The sequence below is a fragment of the Lissotriton helveticus genome, chromosome 10 (genome assembly GCF_964261635.1).
Source record: "Lissotriton helveticus chromosome 10, aLisHel1.1, whole genome shotgun sequence".
NCBI lineage: Eukaryota > Metazoa > Chordata > Amphibia > Caudata > Salamandridae > Lissotriton > Lissotriton helveticus.
The window spans coordinates 168,067,339-168,092,538 of NC_136071.1; the positions used below are offsets into that span (position 1 = coordinate 168,067,339).

Consider the following 25,200-nt stretch of genomic DNA (forward strand, 5'->3'; position numbering starts at 1 on the left):
TAAAAACAAGTTTGGGCAAGAAAGCAAGTACAGGCACAGGGGAAAAAAAAAAGTCTGGGCGAGAAAGCAAGTTAGGCACAAGGCAAAAAACAAGTCTGGGCAAGAAAGCAAGTACAGGCACAGGGGAAAAACAAGTCTGGGCAAGAAAGCAAGTTAGGCACAGGGGAAAAAAACAAGATTAGGCAAAAACAATGCAGGCAGAGCTGTGCAGCAGCGTGAGGAGAGACCTGCCTGCGAGCAGGGTTAGAGGTCGCTCAGAGCCTTGTCCTCTAGCAGGGAGATTTGTTTTACAGACTTCCAGACCCATTTTGTAAAGGATGAGTGTTGTAGCTGAGTGTACCAGAGGTTGGGGTGGCTTGTGATCTCAAAAGATTCTTGTAGGTAGTGTCTGCCCGGAGAGGTTTACCTATGCTGGAGTACTTGCCATAGCAGCTGAGTATTTGATACAGAGAATATAATCTTATTCTAGCAGATGGTATAGGCGCCATGCCTGGGCAGCAATTGTTTCACTCAGCTGAACTCCAGCCTTATTTGAGCTGGTGAAGTGTATTTTGGAAGGCTGAACTCCCCGTGTTTGCTGGTAGTGTAAATTGTTAAACATAAACACGTTATTTGTTAAACAATATTGGACCATTTTAATCACCATCTTAGTATGATCTGTCAAGCCATCTGATTCTGTTGTTAAATAATGTTGTAATGCCCTAATACCATCAGTATGTCTTATACTGGTATATAGTGAAGTGATGTCTAACGCCAAAAAATAGGGAGCTATCAAGTTGCTAAGCATCTCTGCCATAAATTAAGTGTGGAGTAGCTTGGCCTGTGCTACCCTCAGGAGGGGGCACATTGAGGCCCCCATCAGTTTTGATGACAGGTTTTTCAACATTGTCGCTATGACCAGGCCTCTCCTGATTTCTTCTTTCTGGTGAGTGAAGGAACCTTCCCTATCAATGATGACACCTAGATATTTGTAATCAGTGGTGGATTCAATAAGGGCACCTCCCAGGTGCCACCTCTTCTGCCACCTTCTTTTGTTGTTTACTGTCATGGTCCGCGTTTTCTTGAAATTTATCTTTAGGTTATTCTCTGTGGCATATTTCTGCATTTCGCCGTGTGGATGTTGGAAACCAACATATGTGTGGCTAAGCAATACCACATCATCAGCATACATAAGGTTGATCAGTGGCTTACCAACAAACCTGGGGGCATGTGCATTGCTGATGATAAGAGCTTGAGGTAGGCTGGCCATAGAGAGGTTGAACAGAGTGGATGCCAGCACACAACCCTGCTTCAGGCCTTCGGTTATGGGGACTTTCCTAGAGAGGCGAGTTCCCCCTTCCAACTTCACTTGGACCCAGGTATCAGTGTGTAGAAGTAACAAGATGTCCAAGATGTCCTGAGGAATTACCCAGCGTGCCAGCTTACCCTAGAGTTTCCCCCTCTCAACATTATCAAATGCCGCACTAAAGTCAATGAAGAATAGATGCAAGTGCAGGTTGGCTATTTTGGTCACATCAAAAAGAAGAGAGAGTGCAAGGATGTTTGCTGTCGTACCAGACATTATGCAGACATTTTGCAGAAGACTGAGAAGGGGAGGGGGCTTTAAGAATCCCAGAGACTACTGAGAATGCAACATGAAACCCAGAGGGGAGAGACAGGCAAACAGGTGAATGTTATGGAAAAGTAAGGCTGCTAAGGATAAAACAACAGAGAGAAGTAAAGATGAGTACTTAGAGACTGCTGGCCAGTGACAGAAATAGATAAAGAAAATATAGCAGGGTTACTGAGAAAAGCAGTACAGACATTGGAAATGCAGCAGAAGTGGAATTGAGCAAGGGACAGAGTTGAAAAAGGTAGGAAACATCACATTTTCTGAGAAGGACTCTAGTCTGTTAGAGACAAGGGAAAAGAAGCGAGAAAAGGAACCGCTGTGAGAGAAAAGGTAGAAAACAGGAAGAAGTAGCTTGTGTCTGGAGATAGAGAGTGGGAACATTGGGACTTCTAAATAAATGAGTGCAGAACTGAGCTGTGGGGACTAGTGATCTTTTAAAGTGGCATATGTGCGTACTCACTCTGGATTGTGATCCTTTAAAGTGGTGTACATTCTCCCACTGGACTGAGATCTTTCTAAATGGTGTATGTATATACCCCCTCAGGATTGTGATCTTTTAATGAGGCCTACATACATACCTGCTCTGGATTGTGATTTTTTAAACTGGCCCACTCTTGATTGTGAGCTTTTAACACCATCCATGCGGTGCATTTTCCCGCTGTGCGCTGGAAAATTGAAAAACCCGCGGTTCATGACGAGCTGAGCTCGTCATGAGTGTACGAGAGGTGTACTTCATGAGCTGAGCTCGTCATGAGCGTCGAAGGGGTTAAAGAGGCGTATGTACGTACTCGCTCTGGATTGTGATCTTTTAAAGTGGGTTACATATGTACTCGCTTTCGACTTTGATCTTTCTAAGTGGTGTACATATGTACTCCCTCTGAATTGTCAGCTTATAAAGAGGCTTATGTATGTACCTGCTCTGGATTGTGATCTTTTAGAGAGGCATGTGTATGTACTCGCTCTGGATTGTGAGTGGCGTACGTACGTATCTGCTCTGGATTGTGATCTTTTAATGTGGCATATGTACATACTCACTCTGGATTGTGAGAACGTAAAGTGGCATTTATATGTAACCACTCTAGATTGTAGAGTAGAAGGACCGCATTGAAAAAATAGGGATAAACTGTGTATTTTACAGCACAAATTTGTATGTATTTCCAAAAGAATTCAGAAGTTTGGAAAGGATCCTCATGAAACATTTGAAAACGTTCATGGTCTGCTAAAAAAGCCTGACCCACCCCAGAGGTATTGTGGGTTTATCCACCCAAGAAACGTTTGTGAAAATTAAATTGAAAGAGTGCATTTTTCGGCACATTTTTCCTGTGACACTAGCAGCATAGGAAAGGACATTAGGAGAGCAAATCACCAGTCTGGCAAGTGACAATGTACTAATATTTTACATGTCAGTAGTATAGTGTATGAGATCAAAATACAGATTCACAAAGGTGTCATGCAATGCAGCGCAGCACCCAAAGAGGCTGTGCTGCGTTGCGTGACAGGGAGAGAGTAGGACAGTGCCATATTCACAGAGATATGGCACGTTCCTCCCATCTCCTTAGCGCTGGTGCTGATTTGTGCTGCTGAGCACCAGCCCCACACCTTTTCACCGTAGTGCTCAGGTGCGTGCCAGAGTCTACTGTAGGCTTTATACAGGAAGGGTATCCTTCCTGTATAAAATACTATTACTAAACAAGTTTAAAATATTGTTCTACTTTGCATGTGTACTTTACAGTGCAGCACACATGCAAAGTCGGAAAAGCAAGGAGAAATGAACACATTTCTACTCTTAATGCCTGCTTTTCAGAGGTGTTAATTTTTGGCACTAAACCCAGTCTACTAATGTTAGTAGACAGGATTTAGCATCCAAAAGCATGGGTGGTTGAATTTAAACTCCCATGTACCACCCATGTAACGCCCTATTGACGCAAAGTAATGCAAAGCAGCATTTAGCGCTGTTTTATCTTACTTTTCCATACAAACCAACACAAATACCAATTTGCCCTGGTTTGTAAATTGCCAGATCAATTTAGTGTTGGTTTCGCATTAACAAAATAATGCTAATCCGATGCTAAACCTTTGTGAATCTTGGCCCAGAGTCGAATATGTGAACCTGTTACATCTTTACTGTGGTGTTTTGTTGAAATATTTTGGTAGGATTTACAAAAGATGCCTCTTTAAATACTTCCCACAGATATCACTTGTAAGCTGTTACTGACTAGCATAATGATAGACTTCACATATGTCCTAATTTTACATTACAAAATGATCTGGGCACTGTGATTACCCAGCAAGATGGTTACTCTTGTTTGTATTCTCGACTCGTCAACCTTTGATTTCTTGATAAAAGCAATGAAAAAAGAGCTAGGATTGATTTGAATTAACCTGTGGCTGCACAGGACAAAGACAGATGCTATGTTGTAACGTTTGGCAGAGGGTATCTCATATTCCACAACCTGAGGAGGAGTGCAGAGACAGCTCCAGTTGCTTTATATCCATGGTTCAAATGACGAAACTGTGATTAAGAAGGTTGAAGAAGAGCTTCACAGGGACCTTGGAATGCAGGCATGACAGTAGTCAACTCTAGTAAAAGAGAGGGACCCAAAAACCAAAGGGGTAGGGTACCAAAAGACAAATGTCAAAACAGAATTTCCCCTTTGGGTAAGTTTTCTATAGCATCCACACTTGCGTACACAACATTCAAATCAAAGAGGAGCAAAGAGGAAAATATCAAAATAATAACTTCATAAAAAATATACAATTTATTCAGATATATATGAAAAACACAGTATACAATGTAATTTGATAAAAATAATACAATAGTACATGTAAAAAATATACACAGGTGGGAAACAGATGCAAGGAAAATATGGTTCCTATTAGACTGAGGCAGATACAATAGTCCAAAACGCGATCCTACTGTAATACATGTATAGCTATCGTGATTAGAGTCGTTGTTTCACACACTGAATGAATGGCGGTTTTCTATAGATCGAACGAGGCGTCTGACCTGACTACCCGTTTCTTTGGAAATAAGCAGGTACTATCTCGTAAAATAAATTTGTGACGCTCTTGTCCTTTTGTATGAGAGCTCCAACTTAAATGGGAGAATATTTTAAATTGATATATAGCTCTCTGTTTGTTTCCCTGCATTGGCTTTAGGCTGCTGGCGGTCTTGCTTTTATGGTGATCGGGATTACGAAGTAACCCGCTACACACCTTACCATTTTTAAGCTTATGGTTACTGTCGCTTGGAATATATTGCCCGTTTTTAAAGACCGTAGTAGCCAGGTAATATTTGCAAAATTATTTTGCTTTATGATAGTGCTTAAGATTACAGCTTGTTTTATGTCGCTAACTTCGTGGGGATACACTATCCGTCTCTAATATCCTCATGCTATTAAAACGTATCATAGCATGAGCGTGACTATTTATGACTCTCCTCACCTGTATATATCATATAGTATTGCATTCTATTTGACTATCGATCATGTGCAGTAGTCTATCTCACAGTATGCACATGAAATACTGCAAGAAAGATGTACATACAAGAAAGATGAACATATATTTACGGTGCATTATTCCATAAATGTTCACGTAAGGCATATGTGCGTGAGATATGACCTTAAGTATCACCCAGATGGGGACACACAATATACAACGGGCTATGTTTTCGTTTTATAAATATTTTAAAAATAGAGAAGTTGCAACCCTTTTATGTTGAGTTATGCCGTTTAAGGTAGTTATGGGAATATTGTGTTTTCTATTCTATATTCCAGATTAAAAACTGATGACTATCTTGGTGAACTATCGGGTATTTTTGACTCTCTGAGACAAATTGTGGGAGCTACAATTTTCTAAAAAAAGGTGTGTGTTATAAGGATGTTATAATCTTATCTGAGCATAAGAGTTTGACGCATATTAGAACAGTGCTCTGTTTTGCTTCTTTTTCCAAAACTCAGATAACCATAGAGTGGTATCGTGGTGACTGTTTGGAAATCTCGAGGTTCTTTGTGACCCCTTTTGAGGTAATAACGCGTCAGCTATTATCTAGACCTATCAGCCAATAGGTACCCATGTCTAATGCTGCCACATAATATGTGGTCAATAATATCTACATGTCTATTGACAGTATTGATTATAACAATGCTTAATAATAAATATAGTAGGGTTATGGCAGCAATATTCCCTGATTGGGTAAGCACTACCTAAAGAAAAGAAATGCCATAGAGATATACATGTATTGATCTAGGCTAATGATGGTTATGTGCACTTTATGGAAGGTAATGCTGGGTTATTTGAATATGTGTTTCTGTGAATTCCTATGATATGCCAATGCGATCAAAATGTAGAACATGTGTATGAATGTGATTAGGATGACAACATTTGGAGCTTTGAGGTTTTGTCAAAATTATAATTCTGGTTTTGAATAATGTCTTTATGTAACTTTATTAATCATGTATTTTATACTGTGTATTGTTCTTGTATTTTCAGATATTTAATGTGTATGTGGGATTCATATACTATATCCTGAAGAAGGTGTTGGCTCTCTAAAATATGTGCCCATCGAAACGCATCGATGCAATCCTTGAGTAGCGATACGCTAAGTCTGTGAAACAACGACTCTAATCATGATAGCTATGCATGTATTAGAGTAGGATCGCGTTTTGGACTATTGTATCTGCCTCACTCTAATAGGAACTATATTTTCCTTGCTTCTGTTTCCCACCTGTGTATATTTTTTACATGTACTATTGCATTATTTTTATCAAATTGCATTGTTTACTGTGTTTTTAATATATATCTGAATAAATTGTATATTTTTTTATGAAGTTATTATTTTTATATTTTCCTCTTTGCTCCTCTTTGATTTGAATGTTGTGTACGCAAGTGTGGATGCTACAGAAAACTTACCCAAAGGGAAAATTCTGTTTTGACATGTGACAGTAGTCAAGCCTGGAACAGATGCATGCAGCAAACTGCACTCACAGATCCAGGGGTGATGGCTGTCCCTTAGAGACCAGTGTCATCTTTAGGATTTGGGAGCCCTGAGAAAGACATTATCGGAGCCCCGGTATGGAACAAGTTTGAATTTTAGTATTGATTCCCTGCTAATTCAAGATCGCATGATGCCAAACAATAATAAATATATGTTAAGCTTTAACAGGATCCCAGAAAAATAGTTGAAACATATTTTGCCTGGGACACCAGGAATCCTTAAGACGACACCGGGTAGAGAGACAGAGCCAGAGGTAGAGGAAGGTGGAGAGGGAGAGAGTTTTAAATATTGAAATATAATATACAAGGGTCAAATAGAGAGGAAGTTCATTTTCCCAGTGTGCCCCTTGCAAGATGAGGGGCCCTGGGCAACAGCCACTTTGCTTGTAGATTAAAACATCTCTGTGAGAGACAAGTTGCCCACATACAAGATGGGAAGAGCATTCTTCATGCTTAAAACTTTCCAGTGCAAGGGTTATGGTGGGGTCACCCGGTAAAAGTGGAATAGGGTAGACATCCCCTAATTTGTAAAATGTCATAGGGTGTGTAGGGAGGATTCAGGAAACTAAACTTAGCATCCATGCTCTAGGCTTCTTGGGCTTGGTTGTGGCAGACTTAGAATTTGATGTAGTAGCTGTATAAGACTCAGTGGTGACAGTCACACTTGACATCAGGCCCAGTGCTGTAATTACCTACCCGTATAACTATCTGCAGATAAATGTGCATCACACTAGGCCCTAATAAAAAATGCAACAGAACCCAAATAGTTATACTGCCAAATGTGCATCTCATATTAAGCAATCCAAAAATACGAGTGAAAGATTACCTCCTTTGGCTGTACAACTTTAGATAGAGGAGTCTATTAAAATAAAGCTCGTCACCAGCAGCATTCTCATGAGATCTACAAACCTACTATGATCATGTGCTAGTACAGCATACAAAGAAGTAGAGACACTGTAAGAACAGTATATAAAGGATGACACATCTGCAGTAACTCCCTTATTATTTAAGCTGTAATGTTCAAGGCCACTGAACAGGGTAAGGTGGTTCGCTGTCAACTAGCTAGTGAGATTGACAAAGCATGTACAAGCAATGACAACACGGTGTCATGAATACTTTGTAACATAGCACTAAAATGTTTATCATCAGCATAATTAAACAAGCTATAAGGATTGTATCATGTTTGCAGGAGAGTTAAGGAGGAGAACTCAAGTATTTGGGCATGTGGGATGAGGTATGGTGGTTGGGAGATAGTGGAGAACATATTTGCCATAAAGGAGTAACGGACTGCGCCAAATGCAGCAGAGATAACTATTGATAAAATTACCAATGATTTGCAAAATGCGTTTCTGATTTGCCCATAGAAACTTATCTAAACAAAAACTTTCTTGAAAGCTTTGTAAAGAGGAAATTGACTACACAATCTATTTAAGAGCCTCCTTTCTACCCTCATTATTGAGAGCACAGACTTCCTATCAACAATTTTCTCACTGATACATTGAGACGAAAATACAGAGGACAATATCAGTGAGTTCGGTTGTGCTGGATTGAAAATAGAAGAACAATTAACTTCTCAAACTCTAAAATTGTTATGATATGTTTGAAAACATCTGAGAATTATTTGTTGGAATTACAGGGACACACAGAAAAGACTGATGAGATCATTTCAATACAGTATTACGAGTATATCTTCAGTAGACCACAAAGAATTTTACAAACGTCTCATAAGAACCTGTGTCAGTTTTGCACTAAGAAAGTAACTGAAGTGGGTGATAGCTGCTCTTCCGCATTTATTTTTTGAGGAAAGCTTTCTTGAATTGGAAATATTAGGACATTAGAAAAGAAATTTAGCAAGCTAATACTACATCACTCAAAATAACAATGACCAAGGCCCAGATGTAGGTAAATGTGATTTACCGATTCATAAATACCGAATTTTACCAATTCGGTATTCATGAATCGGTAAATCATATGTAGGTAGAAAATCGGTAAACAATACCGAATCGGCCATTCATTCCTATGGGCCTTGAAGCCCATAGGAATCAATGGCAAAAACCGATTTGGTAATTACCGAATCGGTAAAAATACCGAATTGCCAAGGGAGACAGGGTGTCACTTTGACACCCTGTTGCACCCCTGTTTCTGGCTTGTGTGCCATGTGACACACATACATGCCCTTAGGGCATGTCTGTGTGCCACATGGCACAGGTGTACATGCACAGATGTGCATGTACACTGGAATTCGTTATTTACCATGTAATGTTATCACATGGTAAATAACGAATCGGTAATGGCCTGCGGCACTGTTTTCAGTGCCACCTACATATTGATTCACCGATTCGGTAAATTTCTGTAAATTTACGAAATTGTCCGTTACCGACCGGTATTTGCCGACCTACATCTGGCCCCAAATCTCGAAAGTCACAGCTCTACATTCAATATTTTTACAGCTGCGGAACTTTAAAGTCTGTTTCAGCTGAAGATGTTTTTTATTTTCCTCTGAGATCTGTTAGGAGAGCTTTTAATGGCAGTGGAATCTTTTCCAGAAACATCATGATAACGTTAGGGCAGGAGCAGAAAATGTATATTTCTGAGAAACTTCTAATTTACAAAGTTGTCAAAGCCAATCCCACTCTCAAATGCTTCACCTTGTAAAATGTGGATTTTTATCTTCTTTGGCCATGATTGCAACTTGCACGGTACCGTCGGGTTTTAAGGTCCACATGCAGAATTAACGTTACTATGAACTAACACCACAACAGTACTGTGCAATTACGAGTTAAAAAACATGGGATTGGGAATCATTGGGTGAGTCTGGATTCACTAGTCATAAACCACACAGAATTCATAATTCTGGGGGTTTAACATTAGTGGTAAATATATATGGGGACATTGGTGGTAAATATATATGGGGACCTCTGTGTGCGGTGAGGTGCAGAGAGAGGTGTTTGGGGAGTAGGTTAGAGTAGTAGAAGCTAAGTGCCTGGAGGTAGGAGACCTGCTTGCTCCCGCTGCAGGAAAAAAACTAGAAAAGGGGCTTGTTTTTGATGCAGCCAGAGCCTAATGAGATTTTTCCTGACAGAATTACTTCGCAGTAAAATCTAGCACAGTGTTCCAACTCCCGGGAAAACTGGTTGCAAGAACACTGGCATACTTAGATTGAGGCAGGGCGGGATTCCATGCAGTAATTATGCACCGCCAGACTCATAAGCAGGTCCTTAGAATAATAAACAATCCACGACAGCCCCCATTTCAGAAGATGGTGTATTATAAAGGAGTAAAGGGATATTTCTAACACATTTCTGAAGCTGGCATTATTATGTGATTCCAATATTGTCTTTTCCTAAGGACAATGGGGAGGAGGTTGGGGTTGTTTATTCTGTTTACTAATGTAACAGAATACGTAACTGAAATATTAAAATGTTTCCTAAATTACAAGAAATGAATAGGCCCAATATTTATAACACCCCTTTAGTGAAATATTTTTGACTGGTCTTGTTACATGTCATAGGTTGTATGTAAGGAAGTGTGTGGTACAAACAACTGTTACCACCGTATAATCAGAGCAAATGTGAGGAGATGGTAATCTGTAAAAATAATATTTGAGTAGATATATTGTGCTGCATTTATTTGTGGTGATGTGTTTTGTTGTTTTCTGTGCTGCTTTATTTTTGTGATCAATTATCTCATTGTGTTATTGTTGTTTTGTACTGTGCCTGTTGAGTTGCATTGTGTTTTGACTGTTTTCTTGGTTTGTGTCCTGTTATGTGTTGGTTGTGTTGTTATTTTGCTTTGTGCTATGTGTTATGTTCTGTTGTGCTCTTTAATTACTACTGAGGGGCCAATTACGATCCCGTTCGGAATGGCTCGGAATCGAATTCGGGTTTCCCGAATCTGATTCAGAGACCTTGTTTCCTACTGAATCGCACCCAGTTCCGTATGACCGATTACGAAGCATGGAAACTGTTAGGGCTGTCCAAATCGGTTCAGAAAAGCGTTCGGACAGGTCGAGCCTTTTGGAGCCAATTCGTACAGCTCTATGGACACAGTTTCCGAGCAAGCGATTACGACGACCGATTCGGACAGCCGTTCCGATTAAGTTTGCCCCAAACTAAACGGCTGTATGAATCTGTCTTTGGGGGCCCATAGTTGGCCCCCCTTTACCGGGGGCCCTCCAAATCAGGCCTGTGGGGGTACACACGGGTCCCGTATTCCCAACCATGCACAGTGTGGCAGGCACCAAGGGGTGCCTGCCACAGGGTGCACAATTTTCCTGAGCCACCCCTTTCTCCAATTGCAGCCTGTGTTCTCATTTGGAACACAGGCTCCCATTGAAGTCAATGGGAGTCCGACTGAATTGTATCTGGAATCATCCGGATCATTCCAAATCATTCTGTTGGACTCCCCCGATCTGAGTCGTCCAGAAAGCATTCCAGAACCGAATTGGTCAGAAAGCTTTCCGGACAAGATCGTAATTGGCCACCGAGATGTCAGCATACACTGCTACATTTCCAGTTGAAAGCACACCATTCCTTGAACATTTTAAGTCAAACAACCATTTACAAGTGTATAAGATGGGAATATATCTCTGCTATAGGTCTTTAACACGTCAGCCCCAAACTGTGGCAGTCTTTATCTGAAACGCCCCCTGAAAAAGAGGCTTCGAATAAGGGATTACATGAGAAACAATGGAAAAGTGGGGCATATGCAAAGAGGGAAAATGGTGGAAAGGTAGGAGAGAAGGAGAAAAGTATAGGAGGCAGGAAAAAGCAGAAGAGAGAGAGGCAGAGAGAGAAGGCGACAGGGAAAGGGCAGCAAAGGAGAGAGCCTCCAACCCTTTCCCTAACATAATACTTACAACCTTGAGCAAGGTTACTATGTCAATGTGCTTTCAAATGCACTATCTGCCACCATTTGTTGAATAAATTAATTTTGGATCCAGCACAACTGCTGCGAGGAAATTCAGTACCTTAAAGGACTTATCTAAGTGTAAAAAGTTTGGCCCTCTTTGCTAGCAGCCAAAAAATTATGCAATATTTATTCAACCTGATATAATACAAGTTGAAATTTTATCAGTTGCAATAGCAGTCAATTACAACTTTCTGGGTGCTTGGCAAACCGAAACTTTCATGCTCTGAACATTTTGAGCATTTTTCCTGACAAATATCTGCAGATTTGACTTGACAGGAGTTACCGCTCATATTGTAATTAACTGGTAAGCTTGTAATGGGGTCCTTTCTGTTCCCGTTTCAGACACCGCGCTGCGTAGTCTCTGATTATAACTTTATGCCCTGGGAATACACATCGGGGCATATTTACAAAGAAATGACGCAAAGTGGCGGTGCAAACAATTTAGCAGCTCCGCACTGCGGCATTTCAAAAAGGCAGGGATGCACTGTATTCACAAGAATATGGCACACCCCTGTGTATTACCTTGCGCCGGTGCTAAAAAAAGCTGCCTAGTGTAACGCAGACACCCTTACGCCATGGTGTAAGATGCATGTGTTGCAGGGATGATTGCTTATGTGCAGGAAGGGACACCTTGCTGCACATAAACAAATCATTAAAGGCGATTTGTTCCTTTTATGTGTGATGCAAAATGCACCACACATAGAAATAACAAAAAAGGAGGAGAAATAAAAGTATTTCTCCTTGTTGCATCACTCTAATGCTTGCTTTGTTAGTTTTTGGCACTGCCTAAGATTTACAGATCCTTGTAGGGGAGCATCAAAAAGAAATGTGTGTTGCGGTGGGACGCCCAAAGCAACACCCATAGCACGCCCCTTTGATGCAGAAAACTTTATGAAAGGGTACAATATTTACAATACAGCGTTAAACCATGCAAAGTGGGTTAGCACCGCATTGTGAAAATGGAGCAGGGCATTGTGCCACCGGAGCATCCTAAAAAATGGCATTTCGGTGGTGCAATGCCCTTGTAAATATGCCCCTTTGAGTGATACATACATGGGGGTATTCACAAAGAAATTTAGGAATAGCTAAGTAAGTATTCCTGTTATATTCATCCCTGTACTTTTCCACTCCTTTGAATTGGCCCCAAAACATCTCAAATGGGATTCAAATAGGAACATTTATATACGAGTAAGAAAGAACTGTGTCCTATTTGCACTTATATGATTAGAGAATTGGGCATTTCAAAGGGATGTAAGAGTACATAAAAGAGGACTCCTTACAGTAAATACTTTTGTGAATTGGTCTCCATATGTTTACACCCATCTTTAATATGCAGATGTCAAAACTCAATTTAGATCTGTAATGTGTGCTGTATGATACCTCAATTTTAGTTTAATCTACCTGTGCTCATAAAAGTGACTTCAAACCTCCTATCTTAACTAATGCCAGTTTTCTTATACACTATGCCCTTATTTCTTCAGTTTCTTGATATTGACTTGAATTGATAATTAGCCATAATATTAATGGCCTTCATAGCTACCACTCTTCTTCCACCCATCATATGGGATTGATACCTGTCTGGATTGAACACATCTGGTTCTGGCCAATACTCGGGATCCCGATGCAGCGGAAATAACGGGATCATCACCACCACTCCTTCTGGGATTGTCACTCCATTCACCTCCACAGTCTTCTTACAGACTCTTTCAAGTCGTCCTCCAGGGGGGTACATTCTGAGGGTCTCGTTAATTACCATGTCCAAGTACTCCATCTGCGTAAGTGCATCATATGTTGGAGGAGCCTACAGATAAAAGAAAATACGTAGGTTAGAGGTGAAACTCTAAACGTGATATATAGTTTTCTTATTTGACACAAATACATCACCCATGTAGAGCAAGAGATCTTATTACTAAGCCATCTCTTAGATTGTGTGTGAGATTGATGAGTGAAATTTATAAAGCGCACTGATGCTCCCTGGAGTATCCCGATACAAAACTTATGTTGGCTTGATGGGCCTAGGATCCTGAAGTGGATGGTTTACAAATCTGGTGCATTTAGATTTCTGGGTCATTCATCTTCCCAAAACATTTGAATGTTAATTATGCCAATTTTTTAAAAATGTACAAAACCTTGTCCAGACAATTCTCTGCACACTTCCTATTTCCGAAGCACAACTTATAAAACAAGCATTAGCCTACTGTTTTCTAAGGAGCTTGGATGCTACCATCAATTTACCTTTGTGTTGATTGGCTTAAGAAAGCAACATTAATTATTTAACAGGTATAAGTAATATGGACATTGGGCCCTTGAGCACATAACCTACTTCAAATATTATTAAAAAATAAGCAAAATCTATGGCCGACCAATTGTTCACCAGTGACAACTCAAGTGTCACTGCAAAACACTAATACATCAATAGAAGACAATGAAATTGCCCTTGATATAATGTTATAGCATATTCATTACTGCAAGTAAAATAGGTACTTTCTGGCTGCCTCACTTTCTGTCCCACCTTGCCAAAATTGCAAACTTGTCATAAGGACTCTAGAATCTTTATGGAGCTGGTGGGATCTCCATACTATCACCCTCTTTGCTCCTTTCACAAAATATCATACATTGAATTCCCTCATTTAAATCCCACAAGTAGTGGGATGTGAAAAATGTGTCACCTTCCTCAACTATTTGCAAAACCTACTTTCTCAACATGAGTATACCAGCAAGGGCACCCTTCATCTCCGCATTCATCAATAAAACTCTCTGTATAGAGCGTGTCCTCTAATAACTGAGGCACGCCACAGATTCTGATTATGAGTGACTATAGATCTATTTCAAACATATGGAATGTGGGAAAAAAGTGATCGCCGTGAGGGCCTGGAGGTGAGCAAGAGCTGGGCTGAATATCCGGCTGCAGTTGACCCTGGAGATCCTGCGGCCTTGGAAGGCTGTTCCCTGCGACGGAGTGTCCGCCCAGAGCTGCCGGGGTGGGCTGGCACGGACTGCGGCCTCCGACTGGCGCGGATTGTAGCGAGGGGCGGCGAAGGCGCTGCATACGAGAGACCTGTGTGGGGAAAACACAGATTACGTGTCTAGTGGCAGCCCTGGGATCAAGATTCTGGCCTCTTCGGGATACCTGTGATACCGCCACTAGGCCTTGCTGTCGGGGGCCGCGTGGTGCGCAGCCCGGACCTGGGAAAAGCTGCGGACGCCCTCCTTCCCTGATCCATCATCGTTCGGCGTGGGACTGCGATGGGGGCATGTGACCGCCATTCCAGGTGTAGCGATCCCCTTGAGACCCCATCTACTCAAACGCCTGAACCCCTGTGCTGCACGAGTCGCTGGCTGCGACCTACCCGCTGGACACTACAGGAACAGACATTGGCCCCTCATCCATCGCACTGCTCATGTCTGGGGGCACTAGGACATGAACTGGCACAGGAGGCACGCAACTGCAAGGGAAAATGGCCAAATCCGCAAAACTAGCTGATGCCGACCAAACTGCGGCAAAACTTGATACAATGCTAGCGGCAATGGAGAGGCTGGAGGAATATGTCCAACTCACCCGCACATCACTAGAAAACAAAATAGACAGTGTCGCCATTGATCTAACGCATCTGCGCGCCGACCACAAGAAACTGGCAGAGTGCACAACTACTTTGGAGGGCACTGTGGCAGATCTTGCGCCCCGGGTCAACCAGACGGACAAGCAAGTACAGGACCTACTCAACAGGGTTGAATTTTTAGAAGACCGTGCCGAGGATGTGGAAGGGCGGGCACGGAGAAATAACGTGAGGATAGTAGGTGTGCCGGAACGATGGGAGGGGAGGGGGCGTCACATATGGAGAATTGGCTAAAAGATCTGCTGCCGGAGGGCGCGCTGTCACCCTACTTTGTAGTGGAGCGGGCCCACCGCGTGCCGACCAGGCCGCCCCCCGAGGGGTCTAATCCTCGACCATTGCTCCTTCGGATCCTGAACTACCGCGATCGAGACTCCAGCTTGCGCGAAACCAGGCGGCTCGCAGATATCCGCATTGACAATGCTAAAATAATGTTCTTCCCTGACTATACAATCCACGTTCAGCACCAGAGACACTCCTTCCTTGCTGTGAAACAGCGGCTGCGCCAGCTGGATCTCAAGTACTCCCTCCTCTTCCCTGCCAGGCTGAGGGTGATAGCACAAGACAAAACGAATTTTTTCGCATCTCCGGAGGAAGCGGAAGCATGGCTAGACAGCGGAGTGAACACGATGCCCCGACAAACATCAGAGCACTCGACATTGAGACCGTTACACGGCCCAAGATGACGCCGCAGGAGCAGATTGTCGTCGGCCCGCCGGGCACGGGCGTTGGCGAATTCCAGCCCGTCTGCAGATCTTGTCCGTGATGAGCAACAGGATGCCCTCCAGATGGTGGCGGAACTTAGCGGCTTCCCGGCCACAGAAGATGCCCTGATTGGCAGCCCTAGAGACCTGCCAAGCAATGATGAGGCTATCTATGGAATACCCGACTCTCAGGCCTCCACGGAACAACCGGATGTCACACCACAGACGGCAGATCTGATACACTGATTGAACGACCTCGCCGATTGGCGTGGAATGCCTGTCGATGGTGCCTAGGTGGTGCAGTTTTTTCTTTCTTTTTTGGAAATACGGCGGAACCCCGACCCCGATGACACCCGGGGATTGAACGCCTTCATGATGCTCAGCTATAGATACGAGACGCAGTGAGTACTGAGTTTATGATAACTGACCCTTTGCAGAGAAACTAACTGGGCAGGGGCCTGCTGGCGCATCCGTCTGCTGAGGCCCGAGCGGTGACGTTCCGACTGGGTGAGATGGACAAGGCCCAGTGAACCCACTGGAGCGTACCCCACACTGAGTGGGGTGCTCCCAAGGAGTGGCGTACTTTCCAGCTGAAACAACCTAGGACATTTGTGACTGGTCCACTTTGCCTGGAGAAGGAGAAGCTTCTTTTGCTTGTTCAGTTGCTAAACAGATACAGTTGTGCCTAGTGCACAGCAACCCCCCCTGGATTTAAAGGTTACTCATCTCATTGGAGATTTTGGACGGTGGCATGTTTAGCAGCCGACCTTTTGCCATTTCATGTTGGTTGTGGTTGTTATGTTACTTTTCATTGATTGATGTATCCCCTCTTCTTTTTTTCTTTTGTGCTAAGCAACTTTTACAAGTACTTAATGAGGTGTCTTTGGCGGTTCTTGGTGGGACGGAGATGGGGGAGCGGGGCGGAGGTTCTGCTGTGAGTTTGTGGCGGAGCGCGGGTTGGGGAATGACCTGAAGTAACACGATGTCAGTGAGAAGCATATGCACGTGGAATGTGCGTGGCATTCATACACCCTCGCGAAGATACCAAATTTACTATTAACTTAAGCGGCACCGAATTCATATTGCACTCCTGCAGGAAACACACCTCAACAAGGCGGAAGTACATACACTACGCCGTAGATGACGAGAGTAACTTTATGCTACGGAGTTCTCGTCTTACGCCCGTGGGGCACTGATATGGGTGAGGCCCCTTTACAGCCTCGCACTCTCGTATAGATCAGGAGGGTAGGTTTGTGATCGTGCAGGGCAAACTAGACGGGCGGCCTGTGGTCTTGACGTCATTGTATGCCCCTAACACAGATCAGGGAGGTTTTCTTGCACAATTATCTGCAGACCTGGCACCTTGGCACGGGGTCCCCTGGGTTTTGGGAGGCGACTATAATTGTATCCTTTATGTTGGGTTAGACCGCTCCTTCCCGCCCCTGCCGGGTACTCCTGCACAGGGAGCGATGAAGGCCCTGGTTGCCTGGGCCTTACAATGGGACTTACATGATGCCTGGCGGAATCGCAACCCCCACACGAAAACATACTCCTATTACTCAGGCGCACACGCACTGCATGTCAGGTTGGACAGATTTATGCTAGCCAGCGAACTGCTTCCACATGTCACTGACACCTATTACATGGGTCGCACCCACCCAGAGCACAACCCACATGTGCTGGACTTGGCATGGGAATGCCCTCACCCGCCCATTCCCACCTGGAGGCTACAACCGGCTTTATTACTGGATGCTCCTTTTTGCAACTCATTAGGTATACAACTTGCACACTACTTTGAAGAGAATACTGGCACAGCGTCCACCCCCTAAATTGAGTGGGACGCATTTAAAGTTGTCCCTAGGGGCCATTATCTAAGTACACAGGCTAACATGCAGAAGCAATTAGATGGGGAACTAACGCACTAGAAGCCGACCTGCTCCGACTGGAACAGGACGCAGTGGTGGGTAATGAGGAATCGCTACTGGAAGCACGTGCAGAACACGAGCGCTTGCTAGAGAGACTGTGTCATATTAACTATGCAGCCCATTCAGCACGCACACATCATCTTGGAGACAAACCCGGGAAACTGTTGGCTTGGCTGATCAGACAGGAAGACAGGATGACACCTGTGGCAGCGATACGCACTAACGAGGGAGAAATTGCGTACACTCAAAGCAACATACACGCGACATTCGTAGACCATTACAGAATGTTATACTGTTCACGGTTTCAAGTCCCCCTCACTGAGATAATTGCATACCTCTCGGATATACAGTTACCAGGGGTCGATGACACACAGAGGGACGAATTAGAAGCCCATCTTACGTCAGATGAGCTACGTACGGTCATATTTGCTTTATCTAATGGCAAGTCCCCAGGCCCAGGCGGGCTGCCTGCTGAATTTTATAAAGCCTACCCAGATATCCTAATCCCTGAGCTACTAAAGGTGTACGAGGCGGCTATTTTGGACTCCTCCCTCCCCCCCACGATGAACGAAGCTAACCTCATTTCCCTCCCAAAGCCTGGCAGGGACTGCATGCAATTGGGCTCATACAGGCCGCTGGCCCTCCTGAACACCGACTATAAGATACTTGCCTCCACTCTGGCTAGCGACTAGCCCCTTGGTTCCTACCCTTGTGCATAACGATCAGAATGGTTTTGTACCCACTCGTAGTACCTCCCACAATATTAGGAGGCTGTTCAGGGTACAAAGGTACGCTACACTACAGTGGCCTCGCTCGGGGTGTCTGGTGTTGGACCTAGAAAAGGCCTTCGACTCTGTGGAGTGGCCTTATCTCCTAGCTGTCTTGAGGAAATACGACCTTGGTGATGAATATATCGATATGGTCAGTTTACTGTACCAGAAACCTACGGTACGCGTACGCTCAGGACACCTGTTGTCAGACACCATCAGTGTAAAGAGAGGCACTAGGCAGGTATGTCCACTGTCCCTGCTGCTTTTCTCGCTAGAAATCGAGCCACTAGCAGAGCTACTGAGAACACAAGGCGCGGAGTGGGGGATCCCCCTGGCGCATGGTCTCCACACAGTCTCCCTATATGCGGACGACCTCCTCTTATACGTTAAAGATCTGACCTGCTTACCGCCGGCACTGTCTGGCGCCTTTCACACCTTTGAGATATCTAGGAATCCATATCTATAGAACCCCACCAGATGTGTTGGAAGGCAACCAAGTACGGGCGATCTCCTCCTTACAAGCGCAAATGGCCTTTTGGAAGACTCTCCCCCTCAACGTGCCTAGCCGGATTACACTGACAAAAATGATAGTTTTACCACGACTACTGTATTATTACGCTAACGTCCCAGTATACGTCCCTACACGTATCTTTAGGGAGCTGGAAACTTTGGTCAGGAACCTGATATGGAATACAGGGAGACCCCGGGTTCCATTGCCAAAACTATACGCACCTGTGGAAGCAGGAGGACTAGCAGTGCCTAACCAGGAGCTTTACTATCTGGCAGCACAGCTGCAGTGGGTGACGGGTTGTCTAAGTGGAAGGCACCAGAGAGATACTGCCACGGATGCTACAGTCTGGACCCACGTGCAGATCCACACACTGTTCCACCCCTTGGCCAAAACTGCATGCCCATCGCAGATACACTTGGCAGTGGCCCGCAAATGCTATGTTCGCAGCCTGAAACTCACCCGAGTAGTGACGCCCTATGCACCAGCACTCCCACTGTTGGGAACACCCAGAGAAGGCGGAGTGGTAATGGAGGCCGCACTGGCACCCTGGATGCGGGCTGGCATGGACACGCTAGGGGACTTGTACGCAGACGGGGCCCTGGTTCCCTTTGTAACACTAGCTGCAGACACAGGCCTCCCAGCTGGGCAGTTCCTATTACACGCGACCATCACACACACGTTCACGCGGGCCTGGAACGATATCTCTGAGGAGTTGCCCACACACCTTTTAATTCAATACTTATATGTCATGGGAAATGGCTCCCATGTGATCCATTGGTTGACGCAGGCACTATTGGCGCACACGCAAAGCTCCTAACAGCCACTCCGGGACAAATGGGAGACAGACAGGGGAAGGACATGGACGGATAAGGAATGGGCGATGGTGCTGGCCAGTCCCCTTAACGTACCGTGCAATTCCCGCTTTAAACGTATCCAATTTTATATATTGCACCGCGCGTACTTGTCACCTAATAAAATTAACAAGTACTTTGCGATCGCAACTTCTGCGTATCCGAGATGCTCGCTGGCTGATGCGGACCTCCTCCATATGATGTGGTCCTGCCCCAATATACAGACATATTGACACACAGTGACGGCTCTGTTGGCGGAGGGTGTTGGTGAGAGCCAACAACAGACGTGGGAGGTATGTCTACTGGGTCTATACAAAAGGACAAAACAATAAAGTCCCTTCTAGATTCTGGGACCTAGGACTCATTACGGCTAAAAGACTGCTCACTAAACGATGGAAGAGCAATGAACCCCCACATGTGAAACACTGGCGTACCTCATTTGACAACTGGGCAAGGGCAGAGAGCACTACTCTACCCAATAACGGGACTGAGGAAATTCCCCATTGCGCAACTCTGGGATGACACCCTGAAGTCTTTCCACCGAGTGTGTCTTGCCCAGGGCATTACTTAGCCGTTTTCCCCCCGGAGCGCCCACCTGGGAAGAGGACGAGATAGAGGGCTACACATCCCCATGATCGCCAATTACCACGCACTTGCATGCAATGAACTGCAACTATTATAGATCATAAAAGAATACATCTTGAGGATAAAATTAGTAAAGCCCATGGTTCTGCCAGGGAGATCTTTCAGACGGTAAGATCATTCACTGATCCTTTGGCCCTCAAACGCCAGTCCCCTGTTTCTCAATCATTTTGTAATCATCTATCTGACTTTTTTGAGGACAAAATCATCTCCATTTATGACTCGTTTCCTGATAAAAATCACCCTGACACCCTCAATAAGGCTATTTCTATCAGTCCCTCCGATTCAGTATCTTCTAAAATCTTCTCCAACTTTGAAGAAATCCCCCTTGAACTCTCGCTGGCAGAATTATCTAAATGCAGATCGGGTTCGCCTACCGACCCATGGCCGGCAAAACAATATAAAGCCTTGGCCTCTCTTCTTAATCCCATTCTAAATAGCATTTGGAACGATTCACTACAGACTGGCATCTTTCCAGAATCTTGGAAACATGCACGACTAGTCCCCATCTTGAAAAAAGCTAACACGGATCCTAATGAGCCGGCTAATTATAGACCTATATCTCTGTTGCCGGCTCCAGCCAAGGTTCTGGAAAAACTAGCACAAAAACAGCTTGCTAATTTCCTCGAATCCAACGGGTCTTTCCATGACACACAACATGGATTCAGACATGGCCACAGCACGGAATCGGCCCTGATTGAGATGGCCGATGCTGTTCGCTGGAAACTTGACGGAGGTTCAAAGGCGGTGTTGGTGCTGCTCGACTTGTTGGCAGCATTCAACACCGTCTCCCATTCTGTCTTGTTGGATCGTCTCCACACTAAGGGGATTCAAGGCCAGGCCTTGAGGTGGCTATCTTCCTTTTTGTCCAATAGGACTCAGGCAGTCTTCACCCCCCCGTTCACGTCCACCAGTCGTCCGCTCAGGTGGGGAGTCCCGCAGGGCTCCTCCTTGAGCCCTCTTCTTTTTAATGTTTATTTTTCCCCGCTTGCCGAGATGATCGCCCAGGCCGGAATTAAAGCCACTTCGTATACGGACAATATCCAACTTTTGTTCGCATACGACAAACCCTCCCAGTCGGCTTTTGATCCTTTAAAAGACTGCCTGCGTAAAATATAATGTTGGATGGACAGTAATTGCCTTCGTCTTAACGCAGGAAAAACTGAGGTCCTTTTTTTCCATCAGCCATCTCCCTTGGACCCCCATCTTTGGTGGCCACATGATCTGAGTTCCCCCCTCTGCCTAAACAATCTGTAAAAAACCTGGGTATTAGATGGGACCCCAATCTCTCTTTACACAACCAAGTCCAGACAGTAGCATCGGCGTGCTGCTCCAAAATTAGGATGGTAAAAAATTCATCAATTTCCTCCCCAACAACACCAGGAGAGCTATAGTCCAAGCACTGATCACCTCCCACTTGGATTATGCCAACGGTCTGTACACTGGGCTGTCTGTAGGTCTATGCCATCGACTACAGACAGTTCAAAATTCAGCGGTCCGTCTAGTATCTGGCATCTCCTTAAGAGAGCGTATTTCCTCTCACCGTCGCTCAATTCACTGGCTACCAATCCAGAAGAGAGTCGAATTCAAAGCCCTCATCCTGACCCATAGGGCCTTGAAAGGACAAGGTTCCGCCTATCTGACTTCTTGTCTGCGCCCATACAAAAATGTTAGAGCTCTCCGCTCTGACACAAAAAACCTTCTCATCTCTCCCAGATTTAAGAAGGCTCGCTCTGGAGGGAAAACCTTCCAGGTCTGTGCTGCCACTCTCTGGAATAAACTCCCTCTTGCCATCAGGGTGATTCCTGAAGAGCCCTCCTTTCGTAAGGCACTTAAGACCTTCCTTTTTTGCTGATTCCCTAAAGGAGTAGGACTGTTACACTCTCGGAAGCGCCGGGACACCCCGTTGGGGTAGCCGCGCGCTATATAAGATACACTAAATAATAAATAAATATATCACGCACTAATGCTACTGACCCATGTAACGACAATATTACCCCCCCAGCGCTGAGGCTTGCTATCTACCTGCCATGAAGAATCAGCTATGCCTCTTCGGAGGACTCCTAACCGCTGCGGGCTCCTGCCTATCGAGCCCCTCCACGTTACCACTTCCCTAATACCGAAGACACTTGCTCATGACAATATGTGGTACTGACTCTTACTTTAAATTTTGCAACCATTTTAATCTCTCCCTTTCTATTTTCCCCCCCTTTCTTTTATTTATTAGTTATGCATTTTAGCGTTGAGAGAGTTATTATACACAGATTGACGCATTTGTTAAGTTGTTTTTTGAATATCGGATTTATATATCAGTTGCCCTCCACTTCGCGACACTTATGCACGGACGCAAACTGGGCATAATGCCACATGCTTAATAATGAGTAGGAGCTGATGGTGACACATGATTGGAAGATTAGTCCAAGTGGAACTACATCCAAATACCACACGGCGCATGGCACTCTGCATCCAATGGCTGAGAGCTATCTACAGGCCATTTCCAAAACACACTATGCCCACAACCATTTCAATCACGACCTGGGGCATATCCAGATTTTCAGTTGCCCAACACATTCTAATTCTCCGATACGACCCCTTTGTTCTATAGACGTGTGATTTAACATTGTGAACAACGTGCCTTCGTGAACTGCTTACTGCTTTCTTTTCCCTCCCTCATATTTGCTTTTTCTCTCTTTCACTTCTTCCTTGTGTTGGGAGGAAAGATGTGGAAATACTGTGTTATTGGGAAATGTGCTTTCCTCTGACGGCTATAATATGATGATGAGATGATGTGTTGCATTTCCTTGTTTGTGGAATCTGATACGTATTGTAAGCATATAAAGAATTTAAATAAAGATATTCAAACAAAAAAAATGGAGTGTGGGAAAAAAATGATTGAAACCAGGCTCAATTGACAATTCTCAATATACATCAAATCCAGTATTTTCATTCCAAAAATATGCTAGATTCCAATAGGGGGCTGGTTTGAGGAGAAAATGTTGTGAATTCTGGTTTGGCTTCAACCCCTATTAAGCCACCAAAAATACTGAACTGATCATTATAGCAGAACTAGTCACGTCATGGACCCAAGATATGCATACTCTTTGATTCTGTTCGACATATGTGCCTCCTTCAACACCATTAAGCATATCATATGTCTATGTTCAGAGCCAAGAATTGGAGAAAGTCATTTGGCTTGTACACCCCCACATGTACAACATGAACAAAATATCATGAGAAGTACCAAAGACCCTTAATTACCTATTTTGTTATAAAAAATATATACTGTCACTGGCCCCTTAACCACTTACGTAACATTAGTTTCCAGAAACAGGGTCAGACAGGTCAATAGGGCAATTCGGCAGGGCCTGAACGGTTCTGACAGGCCATGTGTGAGCTGGTTTTTAACTCCCTGAAATTAACATTCTGGATGGGTACTGTTAGAAGTGGGGTCCCTAGTTGGCAGAAGTATGTACCCTATCCAAGTAGAGAACACAATCCTATTCAGGGTAAGTCAGATACACAACCTAAATTAGCCGGTGTTCACCCTCTGGTAGCTTGGCAACCAGCACTCAGGCTTTACTTAATAGGCATTGTTTTAAGTATTTGTGCAACACTTAACTTACAGTAACACAGTGAAAACACCACAAAAAAACCCACACTAGTTTGGAAGAATGGAGAATATTTATCTGAGTAAAACAAGACCAGAACAACAAAAATCCAACAAGATGTTAATTTTTAAAGAATAAGGGCCCGATGTAGGTAGGCAAATACCGGTCGGAAACGGCCGAAAATACTGATTTTCGGCTGTTTCCGACCGGTATGTGGATATTGAGATGTAGGGGCATCTAAAATTACAGAATCGGTCATTTTACCGATTCTGTAATTTTACTGATTCGGTAAAATACCGAATTGGTAAAAGTACCGAATCTGTAATTTCAGATGTAGGTAGCACTGTTTTCAGTGCTACAAGGGTTTAAGAATTCTTAATTTACCACCAACTAGTAGTTGGTGGTAAATTAAGAAAACCATTTAAAAAGCATTTTTCTTGCTTTTTAAACAGCGCCATGTTGCAGACATACATGCCCTAAGGGCATGTATGTCAGCAACATGTGCACCCATGCACAATTGAGGGGTGCAACAGGGTGTTAAAGTGACACCCTGCCACCCTTCAAAGTTTCCCTCAATTACCAAATCGGTATTTACCGATTCGGTAATTGACATTGATTCCTATGGGCCTCAAGGCCCATAGGAATCAATGGCAGTTACAGAATCGGTAAATACCGATTCATTAATTACCGAATCATACCGATTCGGTAATTAATTCGGTAAATATACCTACATCCCGATTGCCAGTTCTTAAATACCGAATCGGTATGATTCGGTATTTAAGAATCGGTAATCGGGGATTACCTACATCTGGCCCTAAATGTGAAAACAGTGCTTAGAAGTCCCTAGCAGTCATAAGGGTACTTGAGTACACGAAGGATAGGTACAAATCCAAAGTTCAGGCTACCCACAAAGGAGAGCAGGCCGGCAACAGAACAGTGCTTGCTGAAAAAGTACCTGGTATGGAAAAAAACATTGACGTCAAGTACAGAATGCATCAGAAATTTCCCCACAGTCGGGGCACTGCGCTAGAGATGAGCCTTGCAGATGGCGTCACAA

General features: G+C 44.0%; 1 protein-coding gene across 1 annotated transcript in view; it reads right to left on the reverse strand.

Moving 5' to 3' along the window:
- Window positions 1–25,200, reverse strand: part of LOC144786061 (cytochrome P450 3A21-like) — a 258,043-nt gene that overhangs the window by 10,816 nt on the left and 222,027 nt on the right. The window contains exon 11 of the mRNA XM_078665006.1: window positions 13,093–13,319. Within this exon, the coding sequence (XP_078521132.1) occupies window positions 13,093–13,319 (227 nt within the window). The remainder of the gene's footprint in view (window positions 1–13,092; window positions 13,320–25,200) is intronic.